At 38.9% G+C, this 21,633-nt stretch overlaps 1 protein-coding gene across 5 annotated transcripts in view; it reads left to right on the forward strand.

Moving 5' to 3' along the window:
• Positions 1 to 17,480, forward strand: part of DHX9 (DExH-box helicase 9) — a 32,093-nt gene extending 14,613 nt beyond the window's left edge. For 4 of the 5 annotated variants that reach the window (XM_081120912.1, XM_081120913.1, XM_081120914.1 and 1 more), the window contains 16 exons: positions 1,118 to 1,259; positions 1,697 to 1,779; positions 2,441 to 2,597; positions 4,786 to 4,886; positions 6,191 to 6,404; positions 6,589 to 6,683; positions 6,961 to 7,034; positions 8,188 to 8,340; positions 10,460 to 10,620; positions 11,427 to 11,538; positions 12,130 to 12,291; positions 12,402 to 12,529; positions 14,013 to 14,242; positions 14,400 to 14,515; positions 15,244 to 15,444; positions 16,931 to 17,480. In XM_081120912.1, the coding sequence (XP_080977038.1) occupies positions 1,118 to 1,259; positions 1,697 to 1,779; positions 2,441 to 2,597; positions 4,786 to 4,886; positions 6,191 to 6,404; positions 6,589 to 6,683; positions 6,961 to 7,034; positions 8,188 to 8,340; positions 10,460 to 10,620; positions 11,427 to 11,538; positions 12,130 to 12,291; positions 12,402 to 12,529; positions 14,013 to 14,242; positions 14,400 to 14,515; positions 15,244 to 15,444; positions 16,931 to 17,279 (2,478 nt within the window). In that variant the 3' untranslated portion in view covers positions 17,280 to 17,480. Of the gene's footprint in view, positions 1 to 1,117; positions 1,260 to 1,696; positions 1,780 to 2,440; positions 2,598 to 4,785; positions 4,887 to 6,190; positions 6,405 to 6,588; positions 6,684 to 6,960; positions 7,035 to 8,187; positions 8,341 to 10,459; positions 10,621 to 11,426; positions 11,539 to 12,129; positions 12,292 to 12,401; positions 12,530 to 14,012; positions 14,243 to 14,399; positions 14,568 to 15,243; positions 15,445 to 16,930 lie in introns of those variants that run through there. The other variant, XM_081120915.1, reaches the window with a different exon arrangement.
• The last annotated feature ends 4,153 nt before the right edge of the window (positions 17,481 to 21,633 follow it).

Genomic DNA, 21,633 nt, shown 5'->3' on the forward strand with positions numbered 1-21,633 from the left:
GGAGTAAAGAAAATTTATACTACATCTAAAGTCATTTGTATGAATTTAGTTCAACTGATTCTTGTATTAGGGATCTAGAAATTAATAAATCATGTTTTGTATTAATTCAAAGGATATTGATCTAGTGAAGTTATTGTATTTTTTTGTTTGTTTTTTAAGATTCAGCCTCTGATTTCCTAAATAGTCGTGTCATAATTTGTGATATCTTAATATAGGTACTTAACTAGATATGAAACTCAGAAAAAATTTTCTCAAGCAAGGAACTAAAATATAACCTGTCATCAGGAACTTTTTGACAAAATCATGTTTAAGGCAGCTTAGAAGCATTCAGTCTTTATCAATCTTTATGTGTCTATACCTTTACGATATATTACCCACCAAGTAAATACTGCTTTGTATACTTAGAAGATATGGAACACTTCAGAAAAGTTTTCAGAAAAACCAAGGTCCAACACTTAAAACATTAACCTGTAGCATTCCCCTTTAGGATTGAGCATATTTATTGTTGGAAATGATAATATACACTGTTTTCCCCACTGCATAAGCTCATCAGAAACAGGAATGAGTTCATTCAGTGTCCTATCTTGCATCTGATGTGGCACCTGATGCAAAATGCAGTGCATGCTCCCTTTATTAGTTAATAGATGAATGATAGGTGGCCACAGTGGATACAGCAAAGGAGGAGATTGCTCACCTTCCTAATACCCAACCGTCTTAGTGAAATTTTTTAAACATGTGCCTTCACTGTGGTCAGCAGTTACAGACAAGCTCCCCAAGGGTGTGCTGTCCCCTTCCCTGCTGGAAAATCACTCTGAATATCATTAACAGGTTAGGCAGTGGTGAAGAAGTTGTATTTTCTATAAAAACCTTGGAATCACTTTATATACAAAATGAAAAGCAGCATGTTTCAGTTTATGCCATAGAATTAAGTAGTAATTCCCCCCCCCCCCAAATTTAAAAAAAATAAATTTTGGAGCTTCCTTAAGATATCATTACTATTATTGTTTTTATTGATTACTGATCTGGCAGTGGGACAGATTGACTGTGATAATTAAGTAACCCCACTAAATAAGTGTAACTGTGATTTTGTAGCTTTTAAGTCACTTTTCTGTCTCAGCCCAGGAGAATCAGTGCAGTGTCTGTGGCAGAGCGTGTTGCATATGAGAGAGGAGAAGAGCCTGGAAAAAGCTGTGGCTACAGTGTGCGATTTGAGTCTATACTTCCCCGCCCTCATGCCAGTATAATGTTTTGTACTGTAGGTCAGTAATAGTGTTTATTTTGGTCTTTCATTTGGGGGTTATACTGTGTTATTTTTTAAGAAAACTTGGTAATAGCACAAAATGGCTGGAAATTATAAATCAAGGAGCTGGTTTCAGAATCCTTGTTTAAATAGAACTTTGAGCAGTTTTTTTCCTTTATGGAGAGGATGATATATCTGCTGGACATTGTAGCTTGGAAATGATGAAATCAGCTTAGGTTACTAGAGTTATGTCTTTTAATTCTCTTTTCATTAAATATATTTCAGAGTTCACTGTCACCTTTTAATTTAAATATGCAAGTGATTGTTTCTTAAAATGGTGCTTGGGTGGAAGCATAGTTGATTGTCTAGAAACTTGTTTCTCTGCACTTTCCTACCTCCCTACTTTAATCAACATAGAAACTCATCTCCAGTTGTTGCTCTGATTTTCTTTTTAAGGTGTGCTCCTGAGAAAATTAGAAGCAGGCATTCGGGGAATCAGTCATGTAATTGTAGATGAAATACATGAACGAGACATAAATGTAAGTAGCTGAACATTATGATTAGCTGCTAATGCTAATACTCGGAATAAGAAGTCAAAATACAATGTCTGCTTTATTTTCTTTTCCCACTGTTTACATCTATGAAAGCCATGAACTTAGTCACTAAGATGTTGAACATCTTTTTCTAATGAGGCCATTAAACCCTTTTTTTTCCTTTGAACGTTCACAGTAGCAAATGTTCACAATAGTAAAATCCTGGAAACAATCCAGATACCTGCAGTAGTTACCACCAGATACCTACTGGTAAATCAGTTGGTATATTAACACATCAGGATATTAACAGTCATTAGAAAGAATAACTGTTAGTAGCCTATGGGTGAATCTTAGCAATCATATAGTGTATGAAAAAGGAAATCCCAAAGATTATGTAAAATATATTCTCATAAAGTTAAGAATAAGTAATCTTAAAAATACGTATAGATATATGTATAAATATGCACGTTAAGTATCTGTATATATAAGATGAAAGCTGTATATGTGAAAAGGATTATAAAGATTCAGGATGGTGGTTTGCTGTAGATTCCACACAGCTAGAGAAAAGTTCTGTCAGAGTTCTAGCTTTCATGTTCTTTGGTGGGTCTATCTCATTAGCATGGACTTTTTAATGCAGTTTTGTTTTGTTTTGTTTGTATTTGAATAGACAGACTTCCTTTTGGTAGTGCTGCGTGATGTGGTTCAGGCTTACCCTGAAGTTCGCATTGTTCTCATGTCTGCTACTATTGATACCAGCATGTTCTGTGAATATTTCTTCGATTGTCCCATCATTGAAGTTTATGGGAGGACTTTCCCAGTTCAAGGTAAATACTGTGGGGGTAGGGGCAGGTGGGAGGGTGAATATCTCGTGTGCTCCTCAGGAGCATAATTGATCAGTTTCATAATTCTGGGGATTAAGAAAATTTCCTTTATAGGTTAAAGGACATTTAAAATCCAGGCCAAATTAGAGTATCAAATGCGTCATAGCACTCTTGGGGTTTTAGTCAAGCAGGAGTGAGTACAGTCTGAGGAGCGAGAACAAGTTTCATTCACTGCATGCAGAGTTTGCATATCTAGTAAATTCCCAGCCCTTTTAGCCAAACGTAACTTTAAAAATTATTAGTCAAGGGTAAATCAATATGATCTATAGATGGTCATGGGAAATACTGTTAAAAGTTTAAGCAACCAGTGTCGAATTAACAAGATAATTTTTCTTAGAGCCGGAGCAGGCAGCCTTTTGAAATGAGATTAAGGTGAGAATTTCAAACTCTAGTATTTCTGATAGTTAAGATTCTGATAGTTAGAAATAAGTCTTTACTTTAAAAGGTTTCGTCATCACCATTTTCTAGTAGCTTGGGTTAAAAAATAGATATGGCACAGTCTAATTCTAATTACAGTCTAATAGAGCATGAAAATAAGCTAAAAAGTTTGCATTGCAGGTATGAAATGATGAATGGATCTTTCAGGGGGCTCATTTTTGAAATTTTAAAGTAAGAGCAGGTCTGAAATAAAAGCCAGTGCAGTTGTATCTCACAAAAGTACTAAAACTGCTTTGAAAGTATACTGGGATTGAAAAAACAAATACATGGATGGCAGATGGTAGGAGCCAGGTTTACTGTTGGAGTGAGAGGTTATACGTAGGAGGGAAAGCTTGCATGAACCATGGATTACAGTTGGGGACATCAGTAAGAACTAGTGTTTAGATACAGATGGATAGATACATTTATATAGGTACAAACAGCTGCATACATTTATGTTGGTACAAGTAGATAGATACAGAAATAATCATAACGAATTAATACATGGGTTAATATACATACATGTATTTCCTAGCTTTGTCTGCTGAGTAGTCTAGAAGCAATGACATCCCAGTAGCAAGGGACATGCGACCACCCAGATCTTATTTCTAATACCATTTTCCAGTTAAAGAACCAGACATCCTTGGTGGATGTTTCTGAAGTTAAGGCAGGGGATATTTGAGATGAGCCTGGGATATTTTGTAGTGCCAGAAAGCAAGGAAGTGTTTTAAAAAAAACCCACAGTGATGAAGACAAAGGGACTTAGGAGCCAACCTCAGAGAGATTTTAGTGCCCGAAGCTGTAGTAGTTTGGGCAAAAAATTAAAATAACATGGTATTGAATTATATCTCTAAATATAAAATAAATATTAATGAATCTGTGTATGATAGCTAAATAAATAGGTAAGTAATAAAGACAAATCTCTCATACAGAAGAATTTTTAGAAATGTATGTAGCTACTCTCCCTCAAAAAAGTGAGAATTAGCTCCCTGTCCTGTGAGTGTGCTGTGCTTAATGACTGTTTCCAGAGAGTGGAGTATGGAAAGGGGGAAGCGGGGCTAACTTTGCAGTGTAGCAACTTGGCAAACACTATCTCAGGTGATCGGGTTTAACATCATCAGGGATAAGTCATGTTGGTAGTATGTACCTTGGATATAATGTGATGAGAATGGCACTTTGGGCTCTTAGGGCGTAGAGGGCAAATGTTTATATATGATACACTTCTGGGCCCATCAGAGAACTTCAGGAGCATAATTGGTCAGCAGATGTTCCAACCTTTGCTTTGAGGTCCTTCTTCAGAGTGTTAACTAAAAAGAACCCATTTTATGTGTACATCCTGATAGAGGAAGGATAGACTATGGAATATTACTGTATTGATGTTACTACTTTTTATATATGACTCTCACACCATGGGAGTGTCCAACATAGTGCATGTACACAATAGGCCTTCCATGAATGTTTGATTGAACATTGTATATAGATGCCCTGACTGGCGTGGTGGGAACTACTGTAAGGTACGTAACCCTCCTTCAAGGCTGAAGAGATGGGAACACTGAGTTACTGGGAAAAGAGGTTATTCCCACTGGAATTTCTTGGCAGTTGTGAACAGTCAGGTTGATGGGTATTAGGTCATTTTGAATTATGAATTAGCAAATGAGTTTTAAAGACCGCTCCATTCTGAAAGTTGATAATACTGACTGGATTGTCCCGGCAGAATACTTTTTAGAAGACTGTATTCAGATGACCCACTTTATTCCTCCACCAAAGGACAAGAAGAAGAAGGATAAGGATGATGACTGTGGCGAGGATGACGATGTAAGTGAGCTTCATGAAGGAATTTTGTTGTGGGCACATTGTTACAGAGAAGAGAACGGATTTTAGTGAAAACATGCAGTAAGCATTACAGAAAACTTAAAAACTGTGATGTCTGTCTTTGAGTTGATATATGTCACTCCAAAAAGTCTCATGTTCAGTGACAAGCTCTTTTCATACCACAAGTTAAATAATCTCTGGCAAAAAGGTCAAAAGAAAAAGAAGAGAAACAGTAAGATGTTTAAAGATCACAGCAACTGGGTCACTAACTGGTTAGAAAGGCAGAACCTTGTGGCCCATCCCAGATCTACTGAATCAGAATCTACATTTTAACCAGATGTCCAGGTGACCCATGTGCACGATAAAATTTAAGGAGCAGCAGCTTTAACCTTAGATTAGAGAGGCAGTCCAGTGATGGCAGTTATCAGATCAAGAGAGTATCGAGGCCGGCTGGGCGTGGCTCAGCGGTTGAGCGTGGACCTAGGATCCAGGCGATCGGGGTTCAATTCCCGGTCAGGGCACATGCCTGGGTTGCGGGCTCAATCAATGACTCTCTCATCATTGATGTTTCTCTCTCTCTCCCTCTCCTTTCCTCTCTCTGAAATCAATAAAGATATATTTTTTAAAAATAAATAAAGAGAGTATCAAACTAGGGAGAGGTTTCCCAGGAAGAAACGGAAGTGACGCTTATTTTGTAGTGCTCTCGAGTTGGACCAATGATAAAACATTCATCTTGGAAAGCATTGTCTTTCATTACAGAAGGCTTGGTTTGTCATTGATTCTAAGCAGACTTTTTGGAAAAGACTGACCACATTATTTCAAAAATAAATGAAAGGGATCAAATCCCTTCCTGCAGGACACTCATTTAAGAATTAAAGGACTTCCTCTTTGGTATGTGATGAGCCTTGGAATTACACGGAGGCATTGTGTGTGTGTAAAGTGATAGATGGTACTGATACACACAGGATCATGAGCAGTTCCTTAATCAGTAAGGAAAATATTTTTGAAAAACCAAGAGTTTATAGTCAGAGAAGTGCTCAGTAGAAGGAGCCATTAGAAGTTCAGAGTCTGGTGTAAGAGTTTGTACTTGAGTTTTAGTCATGTCCTATGGGAAATGCTGGTCAGTAGATAAACTCAGTATGTCAACATGCCGCAGGTTCTATTTCGGAAATTAAATTTCTGTATGCCAGAAGGGACTAATCAGTTAGAATTAATAGGACATTAGGTGTCATTAAGAATAGGCATAGGAGACTTATCTCATGAGCTGTAGCAATTGAGACAGTCCCAAATGTCTCGCTCTTTTGCAGGCAAATTGCAACCTGATCTGTGGTGATGAATACGGTCCAGAAACAAGGATGAGCATGGCCCAACTGAATGAAAAGGAAACTTCTTTTGAGCTCATTGAGGCTCTACTTAAGTACATCGAGACCCTCAATGTTCCTGGAGCCGTGTTAGTCTTTCTGCCTGGCTGGAATTTGATTTATACTATGCAGAAACATTTGGAAATGAATTCACATTTTGGTATGAGTCTTGAATTCTCACATATATGAGAGTGAAAATGAGTATTTTTGCTTGTTCCCTTGCCTACAGCATGTGAAAACAGAATTTAGTGTTGTGTCCATTTTTGAATAACAGTATGCATCATGTATAGCGGTTTTAAACTAGGCGCCTATTTTTAGGCCTTACCCTTTCTGTATTATTGTAGGAAGCCATCGGTATCAGATTCTGCCTCTGCATTCTCAGATTCCTCGAGAGGAACAGCGCAAAGTATTTGACCCAGTACCAGTTGGAGTAACCAAGGTAAACAATGAACATTACAGTTATGGGATTGTGTGACATAGATATTAAACAAAGGTTGCTGGCCTTCAAAGAGCTATAAAAAAAACGTAGTCTGTCTAAATTGAGGGAAAAAGGGATCTTCTTTCCGAGTTTAGTAAGCTTTTCATTATCTACTCAGTGGCTGAGTGATTTTTGTGATTCTTTTGTCATTTGTTACATAAACAAATCAGTCTTTTCAAGAATATAATGGGAAAATAATTCCTAAAGTGTAATTTTTCTTAATGTCATTTCTTCACAGGTTATTTTGTCCACAAATATTGCTGAAACAAGCATTACCATAAATGATGTTGTTTATGTCATTGACTCCTGCAAGTAAGTTCCCAAGGACCCTGTTTTGCCTGGAATAAATCTTTAGAATGTTCCATGTAGTATCTAGTGTCAGTTAACAGAATTAAAACACCTTATTTTTAAGTTCCTGTGTTCTTTTACCATCAAAATCACTGCATTTATATATACTGAGCTATAGGCTAATTAATACTTTCTCTTGGTATTGATCACCAGAATCAGTTATGGGAGGAAATGACAAAGCTTAGCATGCTAACTTCTGACTGATTCCCACTGCTCTTGTCTGCAGGTGTTTTGCTAATTTTCCAGGTGTTTCCATTGACAATGGAAACAATAGCATGCTGTTTGGTTTATAAAGATAACTAATATTTAGCACATGACAAATATCCTACCCTTAGGACACGCATTTCCGAATTAAAAGACTTCATATTTGGTATGAGATGAGCCTGGGAAATACAGGGTGGCATTGTGTAGATAAAGTACTTATGGTATTGGTGTATGCAGGACCAAAAAGTCAAAATTTGGTTATATCTGGCCAGCTTTTACCTCTGTCTTTTCTGTATAGTCCTTCAGCCTGCCTGGCAATTGAAAAAGATTTGCCAGTGCCCAGTTTAGTGAATGGTGAATTGTATGCAGCTCTTCTGTGCTGATTCCAATCATTTAGCGCCAGCTGCCTATGCGTAACGTTGAAGGGCTCAGGGTTACATAGGGTTTAGAAGGACCAGCAGGCACTGCTTGGTGAGTTCATGAGAAGAGCCCTGTATTCCAGGTTAGCACATGACCTTTAGATCATAGATAGTGTAGATCATCTAATTGTCCACTTACATTTATGCAACATCCTGTTTAAATGCTTTACATTTATTAATCCACTTAATATTTATAAATAAACCATATGAGGTAGGTGGTAGTATTATACTTATTTTCAGATAAGGAAAATGAGGCACAGAATAGGTTAGTCACTTAGCCAAGATCATCCAGCTAGTAAGTAGCATATGTGTGTTACACTGCCTTTTAGTAAGTTGACAGGAGAGTGCAGAGTCAGATTCTTAATGGTGCTGGTCACAGGTAGACATCACAAGTAGACATGGCCATCTGGAACTCATCCTGCACTTAGTGGATTTATAATAGTTGTATTGGTAGTTCACATGAGTCTTAGAACTAACCCCTCTGTGCTGTGTAGGCAGAAGGTGAAGCTGTTCACTGCTCACAACAATATGACCAACTACGCTACAGTGTGGGCATCCAAAACTAACCTGGAGCAGCGGAAAGGACGAGCTGGCCGAGTACGGCCGGGTTTCTGCTTTCACCTCTGCAGCAGAGCTCGTTTTGAGAGGTGAGACCAATTCTGGAATAAAGATGGAAGTTGTTTTTAACCCTTTATACACCTCTTTTCTCTCTCCCTCCTCCCCTGCCCCCTGCCCCTCTCTGCCATAAACTTAATGAACTCAGTGCATAAATGCCTCCAGTTAAGTATATTGGAGGAAACTTAGCTTGGGATGACAAGGTTGTAGTAAGAATAAAGGACATCAGAAATTGTTGATGGTGGCATGTTTGATACCAGTTTGCTGTTTACCAATAAGCTTTTAAAAGGGGAAAATACGGACAATATTTTCGCTCTACATAGCTTTATGACTTTGGGATTACTGATATTTACGGAATGGCTACCTTTCTGGAAAATGTTAAAATATTTTGTATTTATAGAATATTTTTTCACTGTTAGCACATCACCTGTCTCATGATCCTCCTAATGTGCCTAAGCAATAGAGGCCATTATTTAGAAAAGGAAACTAAAGCTTAAGAAGTTTAGCTGATTTCTCCGGGGCCGAAGTCCAAGTCTGTTAATACCTTGTTCATTTCCATTTCTACTACATGGCTTTTTGAGGAATGTTTGTGGATGGAATCTATTGGTTTAAAAAAATCCTTATATCTGAATTACAGCTTTAAGACATGTATTTAGTTGTATGTTTCTGGAGATCCATGTGGTGTATATTAGCTTTAACCATTGTCAAGAAAGATAGATTTAGGGGATTTATGTATGTTGATCACAATAAAGTATTATGGGACAGATAAATTTGAGTAACCAGATGTCCATAATGCACTGAAGAAAAACCAGAGCTTTGATTTGCCTTTATACTGGTGACATATGGCTCTCCAATAATTGTGAATGTGGGTTTATTTTCGCATCAGAAGTTAACTCAGGAGACTGCCTGCAACATTTAGATGATATCTAGTTCTTTTTTAAAGATTAGTTTGTCCCTTGAACTGAAACAAGCACTGTACTTTAACATCTTAGAGTAAAGCAACTACTGATTAGTAATGCATGAATGGACCTATAGTGAGGAATTTTTCTTTTCTCTGTAGGATGAGTAATAGATATGCTGTATGCATTTATGTAAACCTGATTTAAGCTGATCTAAGTCTTGCCAGTAGTGTTGGAATCACCTATAATGGTTCCCATGGGTCTTAATCCTGAATAGTTTTTAGGGAATAAGCCTAGATTAGAAGTGTAGAGACCTGGATTTTAATATTATTTGTGCCTAGTATATTGCATGAACTTAAACATGTATACTTTTAAGGCCTTTCATTTTATAAAGTGAGGTTTAGTTAACCATTCTGTGTCCGTTTCCTCAGTTATGAAAGATAGTGTACTGCCTAGCCAATAGGATTTGTTCGAGAATTAAATGCGTTAATAATGTAAAATACTGGGCCCAGCCAGCGTGGCTCAGTGCTTGAGCATCAACCTGTCACCCAGAGATCATGGTTCGAGTCCCAATCAGAGCACATGCCCAAGGTTGCGGACTCGATCTCCAGCAGGGGGTGTGCAGGATGCAGCCGATCAATGACTCTCATCACTTGATGTTTTTCTCTCTCCCTCTCCCTGAAATCAATAAAGACGTATTTATAATAATAATAATATAAAATGCTGAGAATAGTACTTGGCACATAGTAAGCTCTCAGTAAATGTTAGTTATTGTTATTGTTAACTTATAAAAATAACTTTCATTTATATAAATTTTAAAGGGTAAGATCTGTAAGATCCTTTCCTAGAAAAGGGAGGAGGTTGTGGGAAAATGTCAGTATTAGCCCGCATCCCCACAGAAGGTCTTGCTACCATTTTTAGCCCATGTTCATCAGCAGGTGGGAACTGAGAAGCCATAGGTGGGGGTAAGAACATTAGGGATTTGGGATAATTTTTTTATTCTCCTTCACTCCCCAGCTGAAAATGCTATCAACCTGTAAATGTAGTCATAATTCCCTACTCAACCACTTCAGAGGGTCTTATCCAAAAAGAGTTTTTATAGTAAATATAAAATGTTCTTTGATCATTGTAAAAGGATGAGGGAAGGGCGGCTCTATAGTCCTCATTATCTATAATCTCTGCAAAGATTTTATTAAACAGATGTGTGTATATACAAGGAGAGGATGGTCATTTTATGCTTGTTTTCTCTTAGACTCGAAACCCACATGACACCAGAAATGTTCCGAACACCATTACACGAAATTGCTTTGAGCATAAAACTTCTGCGTCTGGGAGGAATTGGTCAATTCTTGGCCAAGGCAATTGAACCTCCACCTTTGGATGCTGTGATTGAAGCAGAGCACACTCTTAGAGGTACCTACAAATAGACCTACCTACCTACATGTTAATTATACCACCTGTCTTGTCCTAGCAAGTAACACTTAGCAATGAACCAAGAAAAAGGTGTAGTCCACAGGGCTGTGATGATAAGGCTTCCATTGTTGTCTTAAGTGCTTAGTATGGTCAGGATTAAAAATGAACAACATGAGGTAAGAAAGAGCTAATGTCTTTTTGGGCGGGGGGGAATGGAGACAAGGCAGGATGTCATCTCTTAACCAATATTTAACAATCAGAGCATGAAGTACTCATTCTTGCAGTATTTTATATACATCTCTTAGAACATTTCTTTTTTCTAGCCATACTTTGATTGAAGTGGTTTAGTATAGTGGGAAAAAGGGGGCATTGGAGCCAGGGTATCTGAATTTGAATCTTGAGTCTAGTATTCATCTGCTCTATGAACTTTAGACTTTTTCTCGGTATATCATTACTTTCTCAAAATTATCAACAGATGATACCAGACTTATGGTCTGTAGGTCCTTATGCCACTATTAATATTTATTACTATAGTTTTAGAATTTTCATGGACTGTATTCATCTTTACAGCCTACAAGAACCGATTCTAGTACATCTTCATATTAGGTGCTACAGAATTTGGTTTTATTTTATTTCTGAGTGAAGAAAATTGTTGGCTATAGGCATGGTGCTGGCAGCTGGCTTCACAAGTGATGAAAACTTAAGTGCACTATCCTAACCTTAATCTATAAAGAAATGTTTCATCTTTGCCTAGGTTAAAGGGTGTTGATTACTGTTTCTGCTCACAAAGAAATATCTTCCCACAGAGCTTGATGCATTAGATGCCAATGATGAGTTGACTCCTCTGGGCCGAATCCTGGCTAAACTCCCCATTGAGCCTCGTTTTGGCAAAATGATGATAATGGGGTGTATTTTCTAGTAAGTGCTTTGTTTTATTGCCAATAGTTAAATGGTAGGACAGTTTCAGAATCTTATTCCCCTCCCCATAAAAACAGGATGGGCTCAGATAGAAGAAAAACAAAACATTTTTAAGTAAGGAAGTGGCATTCTTTAGACAAAGAAGTATGAAATGAGAACCAGTAGTTCCAGTAGATGGACACCTGGACCCAACTTGCTGGGGTAAAGAGCTCAGGTTTCCAAGAAGTACAGCTCCTCTCGAGAGGTTGGTAAAGTAGTTGTCCTTAAAAAAGAAATAGCATTGGGAAAACGGGTATATTTTATCAGAAAATTTTTAAGATTTAGAGATTTATAAGATCGGGATGAGAATAGGAAAGGGAAAAATAGACACTAACTACTTCATCATAATTTATGGTAAACGTGTCCATTAATAACTCATTATTTTTTCCCGTTCTTTGGGAGAGAGTACCTGTAAAGTTCTTTGTTAAGCCAACGTCAGTGCTAATAAAGCAGTATCATAGCCACTGAAATTGCTGACCCACAGTTGGCAGTACTGCCCGAGGTGCTGGGACAAGAATGTGATTGAGACTGAATTTTCCTGTCTCTGTTTAGTGTGGGAGATGCTGTCTGTACCATATCTGCTGCCACCTGCTTTCCCGAGCCTTTCATCAGTGAAGGAAAGCGACTGGGCTATATCCATCGAAATTTTGCTGGAAACAGATTTTCTGATCACGTGGCCCTTTTATCCGTATTCCAAGCTTGGGATGATGCTAGGTATGGGTTTGAAACAAGACAGTTGTAAGATTTGGGTGAACTGTCGCTAGTTTCTAATCTGTATCTAATTCTCTGGGCTTTGAAAGTTATCTTACGCCTGTTTATTTTAGAATGGGTGGAGAAGAAGCAGAGATACGTTTCTGTGAGCACAAAAGACTCAATATGGCTACACTAAGAATGACCTGGGAAGCCAAAGTTCAGCTCAAAGAGATTCTGATCAATTCTGGATTTCCAGAAGGTAAGACTTCCAGTCTTAAGACACATCTGGAGGGAATTTATGTAGTGCACACTGACAGTTCAGTCTGCCTCAGCATCCAACTTTGACCCAGTGCTTTCTCTGTGTTCCTAGCTATTAGTTCTTTGAACTATGGTAGGAATTGATTTTTCACATTAATTCAGTCATTTTAAAAGGAAGCAAAAGGTTATGATGCTCAAATAGTAATATAGATGATGATAATAGATGATTTTAAAATTGTGCTACTTTGGGAGGTGTTTAAGTCTTTAATTTTGTGAAGAACACTGATCTAGCTTTCAGAACTCTGACAATGGTCAGATAGTGGCTTACAGAGTGATTCATCAATATGCCCAATGTCTTTATTTTTAGATGTGAAGTAAACTCTACCATGTTACATTTTAAGTGGCTTTAATTAAAGTTTTCAGTGTGTGGACAGTTACAGAGGACTTTATGATGTGATGTGGAAACAGTAATCCACCTGTTCTCTTGATATGAAGTTGAGCTGTTGTACTTTTCTTCCACAGCTAGATTAATAGATTTATTCCCTAAAACATTGAGATCTAGAACACAAAATCAAAAGTCGCACCTGTTATAGGTGGGCAAGATGGCAGATTTTAAAAGGATGTGATCTAAACTAAACAAAGTAGTTCTCTTCTGTTGTAAGCTGACTAAATTTGTAATTTTTTATTGAAATTAAAGTAAAAGGGATGAGCATTTTTATATGATAGTGTCTTCAGAGTGGTCCTGAGATGCAGATATTACCCCATTTTATCAGTGAGGAAATGACATAAGTTTCAATTACTTGTCCAAACTCATTCAACTGGGAGGTTTTAAGACCAGGAATCATGTTTGTGTAGAACAAATTAGATCCATGCAATGAACACTTCACCATCGTACTTTTTAAATGATAATGAAGTCCTCATAGAGCATAGTTTAAGGGGAACATCCGCCTCGTTCCAGTAGGTTCCCCTTGGATTGTCACTCTCTCTCCAGAAGGAGCAGCTGTTTTAAGTAATCACTTCAAGCTTATGTTATGGTTGAGGGTATAAAAACTTACAGACATTTTCATTTTTCTCTTACGGAAACTCAGTAGAATTTTTTCTTGAACTTAATCTGGGTGTAAGAGTTCTGAGAGGAGGAAGTTAGGCAGGTTGTTTGGAAAAAGGGTGGAGCCCAGCTGGCGTGGCTCAGTGGTTGAGCATTAATCTAGGATCCAGGAGATCACGGTTCGCTTCCCAGTCGGGGCACATGCCCGGGTTGCAGACTCGATCCCCAGCTGATAAGTGACTCTCTCATCGTCGATGTTTCTATCTTTCTCTCTCCCTCTCCCTTCCTCTTTGAAATCAGTAAAGACATTTTTTTAAAAAGAAAAAAAAGAGGGTGGAGGAGGAGGAGTCAGTTCTCCTAATTCTCTTACATAGTTCACATGCAGTGTGAGTATTAACCAGGTATCTGATTTTTTTTTTTACCCCATTTCTCTTAACAGAGTGTTTGTTGACACAAGTGTTTACTAACACTGGACCTGATAATAATTTGGATGTTGTTATCTCTCTTCTGGCCTTTGGTGTGTACCCCAACGTGTGCTATCATAAGGAAAAGAGAAAGATTCTCACCACTGAAGGGCGTAATGCACTAATCCACAAGTCATCCGTTAATTGTCCTTTTAGCAGTCAAGACATGAAGTACCCATCTCCCTTCTTTGTATTTGGTGAAAAGGTAAGAAAAGATTAGTTTAGAAAAGTTTAGGTTGAAAATTCATGTTGTCTTATTAATGTGCAGCAGGAACATGAGTTTTAATTTTCAAAGCATTGTTCATTATCATACGGCAGTTGGCATGTCACCTCTTACCTCTTGCCTCTTTCTCCATCTGCAGATTCGAACCAGGGCCATCTCTGCTAAAGGCATGACCTTAGTCACCCCCCTGCAGCTGCTTCTCTTTGCCTCCAAGAAAGTCCAGTCTGATGGGCAGATTGTACTTGTAGATGACTGGTATGGATTTTCAGATGGGAACTCCAAAATCAGTTCTGAGAATTGAGATGCGGTAAAATTTAGCTGCTGATCTACTTAAATTGTGAAACAAACATGGTAAAATTTGGTGATACAAATGAGGTGCTTTCAAACTTTGCCATTTTCTTTCCGTCTTGGTAATATGCCTTGTAGTTGGTAGTAAGTCTTAAGTTGACTATACCAGTAGGAGGAGCAAATGCATTAGGCCTCTGTCACCATGAATACTACACTAATGAATTAGAATCACACTGGAGCATAGGTACCTCTTTCATGTACTCTATATTTTGGTTGGAGATTAAGAGTGAGCATATAGTATGCACTCGGCAAAAATGGAATGGAGCTTAATGTACAGTCAGTAGGCTCAGCATATCATTGAAAACTTAGAAAACTCTAACAGCCTGAATCTCTTCTTTTATTGGAGGCTGAGTGCTTTGTATTGCTAACAGGATTTTGCTTGATGGACTTCGTGGTTTACAACTCCTGCCAACAGCTAGGAGTGAATTTTAAGACATTAGTATAGGTTATTGTTATTTTTCATACCTGCATTTGCCTAAGTCCCGGGAGAGGGTGTGGGCATTGCAGTAATTGAAAGTGTTGGTACTTGATAAGAAATTAAATTTATTTCATCACTTGCCATGTGTGAAATGGAGAGAGAATAGTCATCTTCTATGTATCCCCCTCTCATTTTTTATCATTTTTCTCTATTTTAGGATCAGGCTGCAAATATCTCATGAAGCTGCTGCCTGTATCACTGCTCTGCGGGCAGCCATGGAGGCTCTGGTAGTTGAGGTGACCAAACAGCCTAATATCATCAGCCAGCTGGACCCCGTAAATGAACGTATGCTGAACACAATCCGCCAGATCTCGAGGCCCTCTGCTGCTGGTATCAACCTTATGATTGGCAGTCCACGGTGAGTTCCACAGTAACTTCTCTTTGAACTAAGCAGAGGACAGTAATCTTACACTGGCCTACAAGTCCCAGTTTGTTGATAGAGGCCTTGTTATTTTAAGTTAAAATGCTAGACATACACTGAATGTGAAATTTAGTTCTGATTAACACACTCAGAAGAAGAATATTTACTTTTGCTTCTGTGCTAATAATCTCTAATCTTACATCAGTGCATGTTAGAGATCGTGAGGTTCAGCTCCAGACCTCCTCAGTAAAGCGAGTCACATGAACTTTTGGTTTCCCAGTGCATATAAAAGTTAAGTTTATACTATACTGTAGTTTATTAAGTATGCAGTAGCATTATGTCTGAATAAACAGTGTATATACCTTAGTTTAAAAATACTTTATTGCTAAAAAATGCTAACCATCATCTGAGCGTTCAGTGAGTCATATAGTCTTCAGGCTTTGGAGGGTCTTACCTTTGATGTGTGAAAAACACACTCTCTGTGAAGGGCAGTAAAACAGGTATGCCTCCTGTATAGAGTCCAGGTGTCTCACATGACAGGAAAGGGATAGCACCCAGATAGTCCTCTCGCCACAGTACTGTTTTGCCATCTCCAGAGAAAAAGTGATGATGGTGGTTAAGCTGCTGCAGCTTCAAATGAAAGGCGTCAGGGTTTCTCTTACGGAAATAGAAGGACATAGGTACCTTAAAGCAGAGAAGTGTGAAATTTCTTCTGTTTCATTAGCTTTCATTTTTTTCCCCTTTAAAATTTTCCTTTGCCCACCTTTTATTTGAAAACAGCTGATAGCTACAGAATAGTATAGTGAACACCCATATAGTCTCTTAACTTAGGTTCACTAATTGTCAGAATTCTGTGACACTTGCTTTCTTGCGTATATTACACATGCCTACTTCTTTTGCTTAATCATTTGTGATTAAGTTGCAGGCATGACACTTTACATCAATATATTCCGTGTATCTTTTAAGAACATAGCTACAGTACTGAATCACACTCCAAAAATCTAAGTTACAATGACACTAATGTGCAAACTAAAATTTTATAAAACTAAATTTTCTTTGCCACATGAAACAGATTTAGGCATAAACAGACTACACAATGGACATTTTCAAAAACGTATTTCAGAGTTAATGCAGGAAAATATTTGGTGATAAAGATCAAATAGTTTTATTGCCAGTTCCAGGAACCTCTTCCTCACATGCTGCTTTCTTAGAGTCCTCTAAAGTTGTAAGGACGTACTGCCAAAATTAAAGATCTTTGAGAATGAGCCAGTTAGAACGTTAGGAAAACTGATGGGTACAGTTGATGCCTCCACCTGTGTCTGCTTTGGAGTCGCAGATTTATTTCATTTGTTTGTATCTGCGCAGTTGGCTTTGTTCCCTTTATGCATTACATTTTCAAATATGCCTAAATGTTTATATTTTGTGACTAGTTGAGAAGTATTAAGGATCCTTTGCTAAAATGGTGGCTTTGTGCTTTTCATAGGTATGGAGATGGTCCACGTCCTCCCAAGATGGCCCGATATGACAACGGAAGTGGATATAGAAGGGGAGGCTCTAGTTACGGTGGTGGAGGCTATGGCAGCGGAGGCTACGGAGGTGGTGGAGGCTATGGCAGTGGTTATGGTGGTGGCTCCAACTCCTATCGGGGAGGCTACGGTGGAGGTGGCGGAGGCTATAGAGGAGGTTCCCGCGGTGGCTATAGAGGCGGTGCGGGAGGAGACTACAGTGGGGGAGGAGGCTACAGAGGATCTGGGGGATTCCAGCGAGGAGGGGGCAGAGGGGGCTATGGGAGTGGCTACTTTGGGCAAGGAAGAGGGGGTGGTGGCTACTAAAGCTTTGTTACGTGGAGGCCTGTGCATAGACAGCGGACAAAAAATGCATGCTACCCATTTTCCCAAGTTGTTTATTTGCTGTTAATAAGTAAACCCATTTTTCACCCATTTTGTGGTTCATTGTAGTTTAAGAAAACCAGGCATATAGACACATTAGTGATCTTGTTTATATTATGTAAAATATAATGATCTATTATAAGAGTACCGGTTTGTATTTTTTTCTTTAAGGAGTAAAGATTTTCCTTAATATTAACTTGATGTTTTCTTGGCTTTAGTTTAATACAATAGAAAATAAAGTATTACACTAAATACAGGCAATGTAATTATTGATCTTACACACAATTTTACAATGCCAGTTACATATGTTAGTTTAAAACATTAAGAGGAAAAACTACTGTTTCACCAAGTGATATTATTATTTGTAGTAGGATAATTAGCCTTGCATCGGAATTGTTACTCTTGCAATAAGTACTGGCCAGTACACTGTTCACACAGACCTCTGCATTTGAGTAAGACTTCTGACCTAGGGCTGAACATTTTGGCTTTTTCCCAAGCTTTGTTTTTGAAAAATCTACGATCAGGGTCAGCATTCTCTTTTCTAAGTTAGTTTCCAACATAAAAATTAATTAAAATTAATTTTAATTAGAATTAAAAATTAACCCACAAAACTCTTTGAATGGCAGAGTTATGCAAAGAATGAAGGTAAGTTTCACCAGTGCATAAAGTTTATAAACTTGACAGTTAATTCTGTCTACATTAACATACGTGTATTTCAAAGGATATTTTTTAAGCTAGTTTATTTTAGTAGAGATGTTTATACATTTGTAACACTTCACGGTCACAGATTACAAAGATTTTTACATATTCTCATTTGAGAGAGAGAGTACAGTACAGATTACAAAGGCTTTGGATCAGACAGAACTAAGCTGCTTTCTGATACATGGGTGATGTTGGGCAAGTTATTTTGCCTTCACGTTCTTTTTAAAATTCTCGGTCTACATGTTCTTTAGATCACCTTCGGTAGTTACTGTCGATAAGCCACTGGCCCCAATCTGTTTACAGACTCAACTATATCTCCAACCAGATTTCCTTTCTGAGCATCAGACTACTACTTACAGTGGTGGTAGAAACAGCTACTTACTGGTTATACATTTCTGCTTAGATATCCCACTGAAATAATAATAAAACTTAGTACAGTTGACCCTTGAACAACACAGGGGTCTGGGGTGCCAAACCCTCATGCAGTCAAAAATTCACTTACAGCTTTTGATTCCAAAAACTTCAATTGTCCCTCAGTCCCCACAGGGAGTTGGTTCTACAACATCCTCCCTCTGCCCCTACAGATAACAAAATCTGAAGATGTCCAAGTCCCTTATACAGAGTGACATAGAACAATGCATACAGTCAGCCCTCTGCATCCCGGGAATACTGTGTTCAATCCGTGGTTGGTTGAATTCGTCAATGTGAAACCTGGAGATACAGAGGGCTGACTGTCAATTTATTGAAAAACCGTATACGTGGACCAGCACAGTTCAAATCCATGTTGTTCAGGGTCAACTGTTCTTCCAAACTGAAGAAAACACTATGCCCTCTACTCCGTTCCCCGTTGAGCTGTTACTGTTTTCTTTCATTCTTTTTTATCACAGCATCACCTACTTAATTGCCAAAGCCATATGTAACACCCAAACACCTTCCAGGCATGCTCTTATAAAGCAACTGCCTGTATTCTATTCTGGATATCATTAATTAGGGTGTACAGTGATGCAACAACCTCTCACTGATCTTTGCCTGCCTCCAGTCCTGTCTGTAATGCATTCTCCACACAGCTGGAGGAAGCATTCCCATACAAATCTAGTATCACCCCACCCTGCTCCTGCCTTCAGTCACAGGCTCCTTCAGAGTCAGGGCTAAACGCCTTCCCCCCACTCCTACCCTACGCTGCTCCAACAGCCACACTAACTTAGAGCCTCATCAATGAAAGCTCTTGCCCTTCATACATGTGAAAACATGTCTTAAACTTTTGGGGACTGAGGCTCCTCAAAATATGATGGAAGCTGTGGACTCTCCACCAAAGGCATGCAGCACACATTTTTAATTAAAATTTAAGGTAGTTCAGAGACATGGAAACTGTGACACCTGATTTGGTTCCATCACTGAAAGTATAGAATATAGTTTTCACATTTTCCACTTTAATACTTTAGAAAATTTAGACTCCTGCCTGTTCTCAGATGCCTTGTGCTGCTGAGGAGTGCCTTTCAGTCGGGTTGTAGCCATTGCCACTCACTGTACTTCATAAACTGAAAAGAGGTTCTAGCATCAGGGCTCCTATTCTGCTCTTCAAATGAGGCTCTACCCCAGCTGCTGCTGGCAAGGCAGTGGGCCAAAGGCGATCTCCACCCCCACTGCCTGCCCCTTACAGAAGGCAAAGGGTTCTAATTCCTCCCTTTCGTTCCATACCAAGGCCACTCTTCTAATCTTGATCTGTCATCTTCGCCTCGAGTCCTAGCACTTCCATCTCCAGCAACTGTAATGAAATGTCCTGTAAAGTCCCGGATTGTAAGTATCATTTCAGTTTTTCATAAGCAGAGACCCAGTAGTGCTATTTAAAACGACCAGTTACTAGTTGCAGTGCACAGTGCAACAGGATGTGATGGTTACCAAGAGCCGGTGCCTTACTCCAGGAAATTTACAGTCTAGTAGGAAAGCCAGATGTGTGCACACATGGGAAGGACAGCAGAAATACGAAACCATCTCCCCTTTAGGTACTAAATTATAATCTCTTAAATGTACATAAGCTATGCATTGGAAGTCTGGTCCTGGTGGAGGAAACTTCTTAAATCCCATTTGAGGAGTAGAATTAGGATTTTTCTTCCCTTAATCTGGAAAATTGGTTAAGGTAGCTGGTAGGAGAATAATACCTTCTCAACCCCCCCCCCCCCCCCAAGATGTCCACATCCTAATTCCTGTGAATGAATGCCTATCTTACCTGGCACGAGGGACTTTACGGATGTGATTAAAGTTAAGGACCTTGAGATGGGGAAATTACACTGGGTTATCCAGGGGGGTTCAGTCTAATCACGTAAGTCCTTAAAAGGGGAAGAGGGAGAGAAGAGTGAGTCGGGGAGATGAGACTGAAGAGGCAGGAGAAATTCAAAGCCTGAAAGGCAGTCAATCCATTGTTGCTGGCTTTGAAGATGGAAGGAGGCGGCCATGACCCAAAGAATGCAGTTGGCCACCAGACACTGGGAACAGCTCTTGGCTGTCACCCACCAAGAAAACAGATCTCAATCCTGAAACTGCAAGGAACTGAGTTCTGTCAACACCCACGTCAGCAAGACATCCTCTCCTAGAGCATCCAGAAAGCAGCGCACCCCAAAAATACTGATTTTAGCCAAATGGGGCCCATGTTAACTTCAACCTACAGGATTGTAAGGTAAATCAGTGTTTGAGCCTCTAACTTGTAGTAATTTGTTATGATGTAGGGAAAAAGTAGGGGAGGGAAGGTCAAGGAGGGAGATAATTTATGAAAGATCAAATTTCTTAGACAGTCTTACGCTTTGTGCGTGCTTTAGAATTATGAGACTAGGAAAAAACTATTCCAAAGTGGGCCTGGGTAAGAGATGGGTTGGCAACCAATGGCAGCAACAGAAAGGAGGCAGATGACCAATGAATGAGTGACAAGTTTGCTCACAAAGGCTATTGCTTTCTCTCAAAAGATCCTCTTTGTCTATGACCTACCTTTCCTGAAACAAAAATGGAGGTGGAGGAAGAGGCCTGGAAAGGAAAATCCCCTCTCAGCTCATTGAATTCATTATTGTTTAAGGCCTCCATGGACAATCCCTGGAATTATATGTCACCCAGCTAACAAGGCCTTATGTTTTAAAAAAATACTATTCAACGAAACATTGAGCCTTATTCAGCTCAGCCTCAAGAGGTTCTCAGTGGCAACACGGGGCCACTTGCTAGGTTACAGGTAACACCAAGTGAAAAGCAAACTGAGAAAGGGAACATGTAAGTATTTGAGCCTGCTTATTTCCATTTATATCCTAAAATCAATATAAGTTTTGCTTTGTAGAAAAGACTTGAGATGAACCCCCTTAGAGGACACACGGCCATCCAATTTAAAGACTTCATTCCCTACCTTCATTGCAGTTAGGTGTAGCCCTATGATTAGATTCTACCTGGAGGAGGCATGAAAGTTGAAACACGTGTGTGGCTTAATAGGCCCTATCCCTTCTGCATAGCTGGAATTCAGACATCATGCTTGAGCAACCATTGCTATGTTGGACCATGTGCTGATTTTGAATGGAAACCATGTGATGGTAAAACAAGATGGAAGAAACTTGAATTTCTA

This window comes from Miniopterus schreibersii (assembly GCF_964146895.1).
Source record: "Miniopterus schreibersii genome assembly, chromosome: 19".
NCBI lineage: Eukaryota > Metazoa > Chordata > Mammalia > Chiroptera > Miniopteridae > Miniopterus > Miniopterus schreibersii.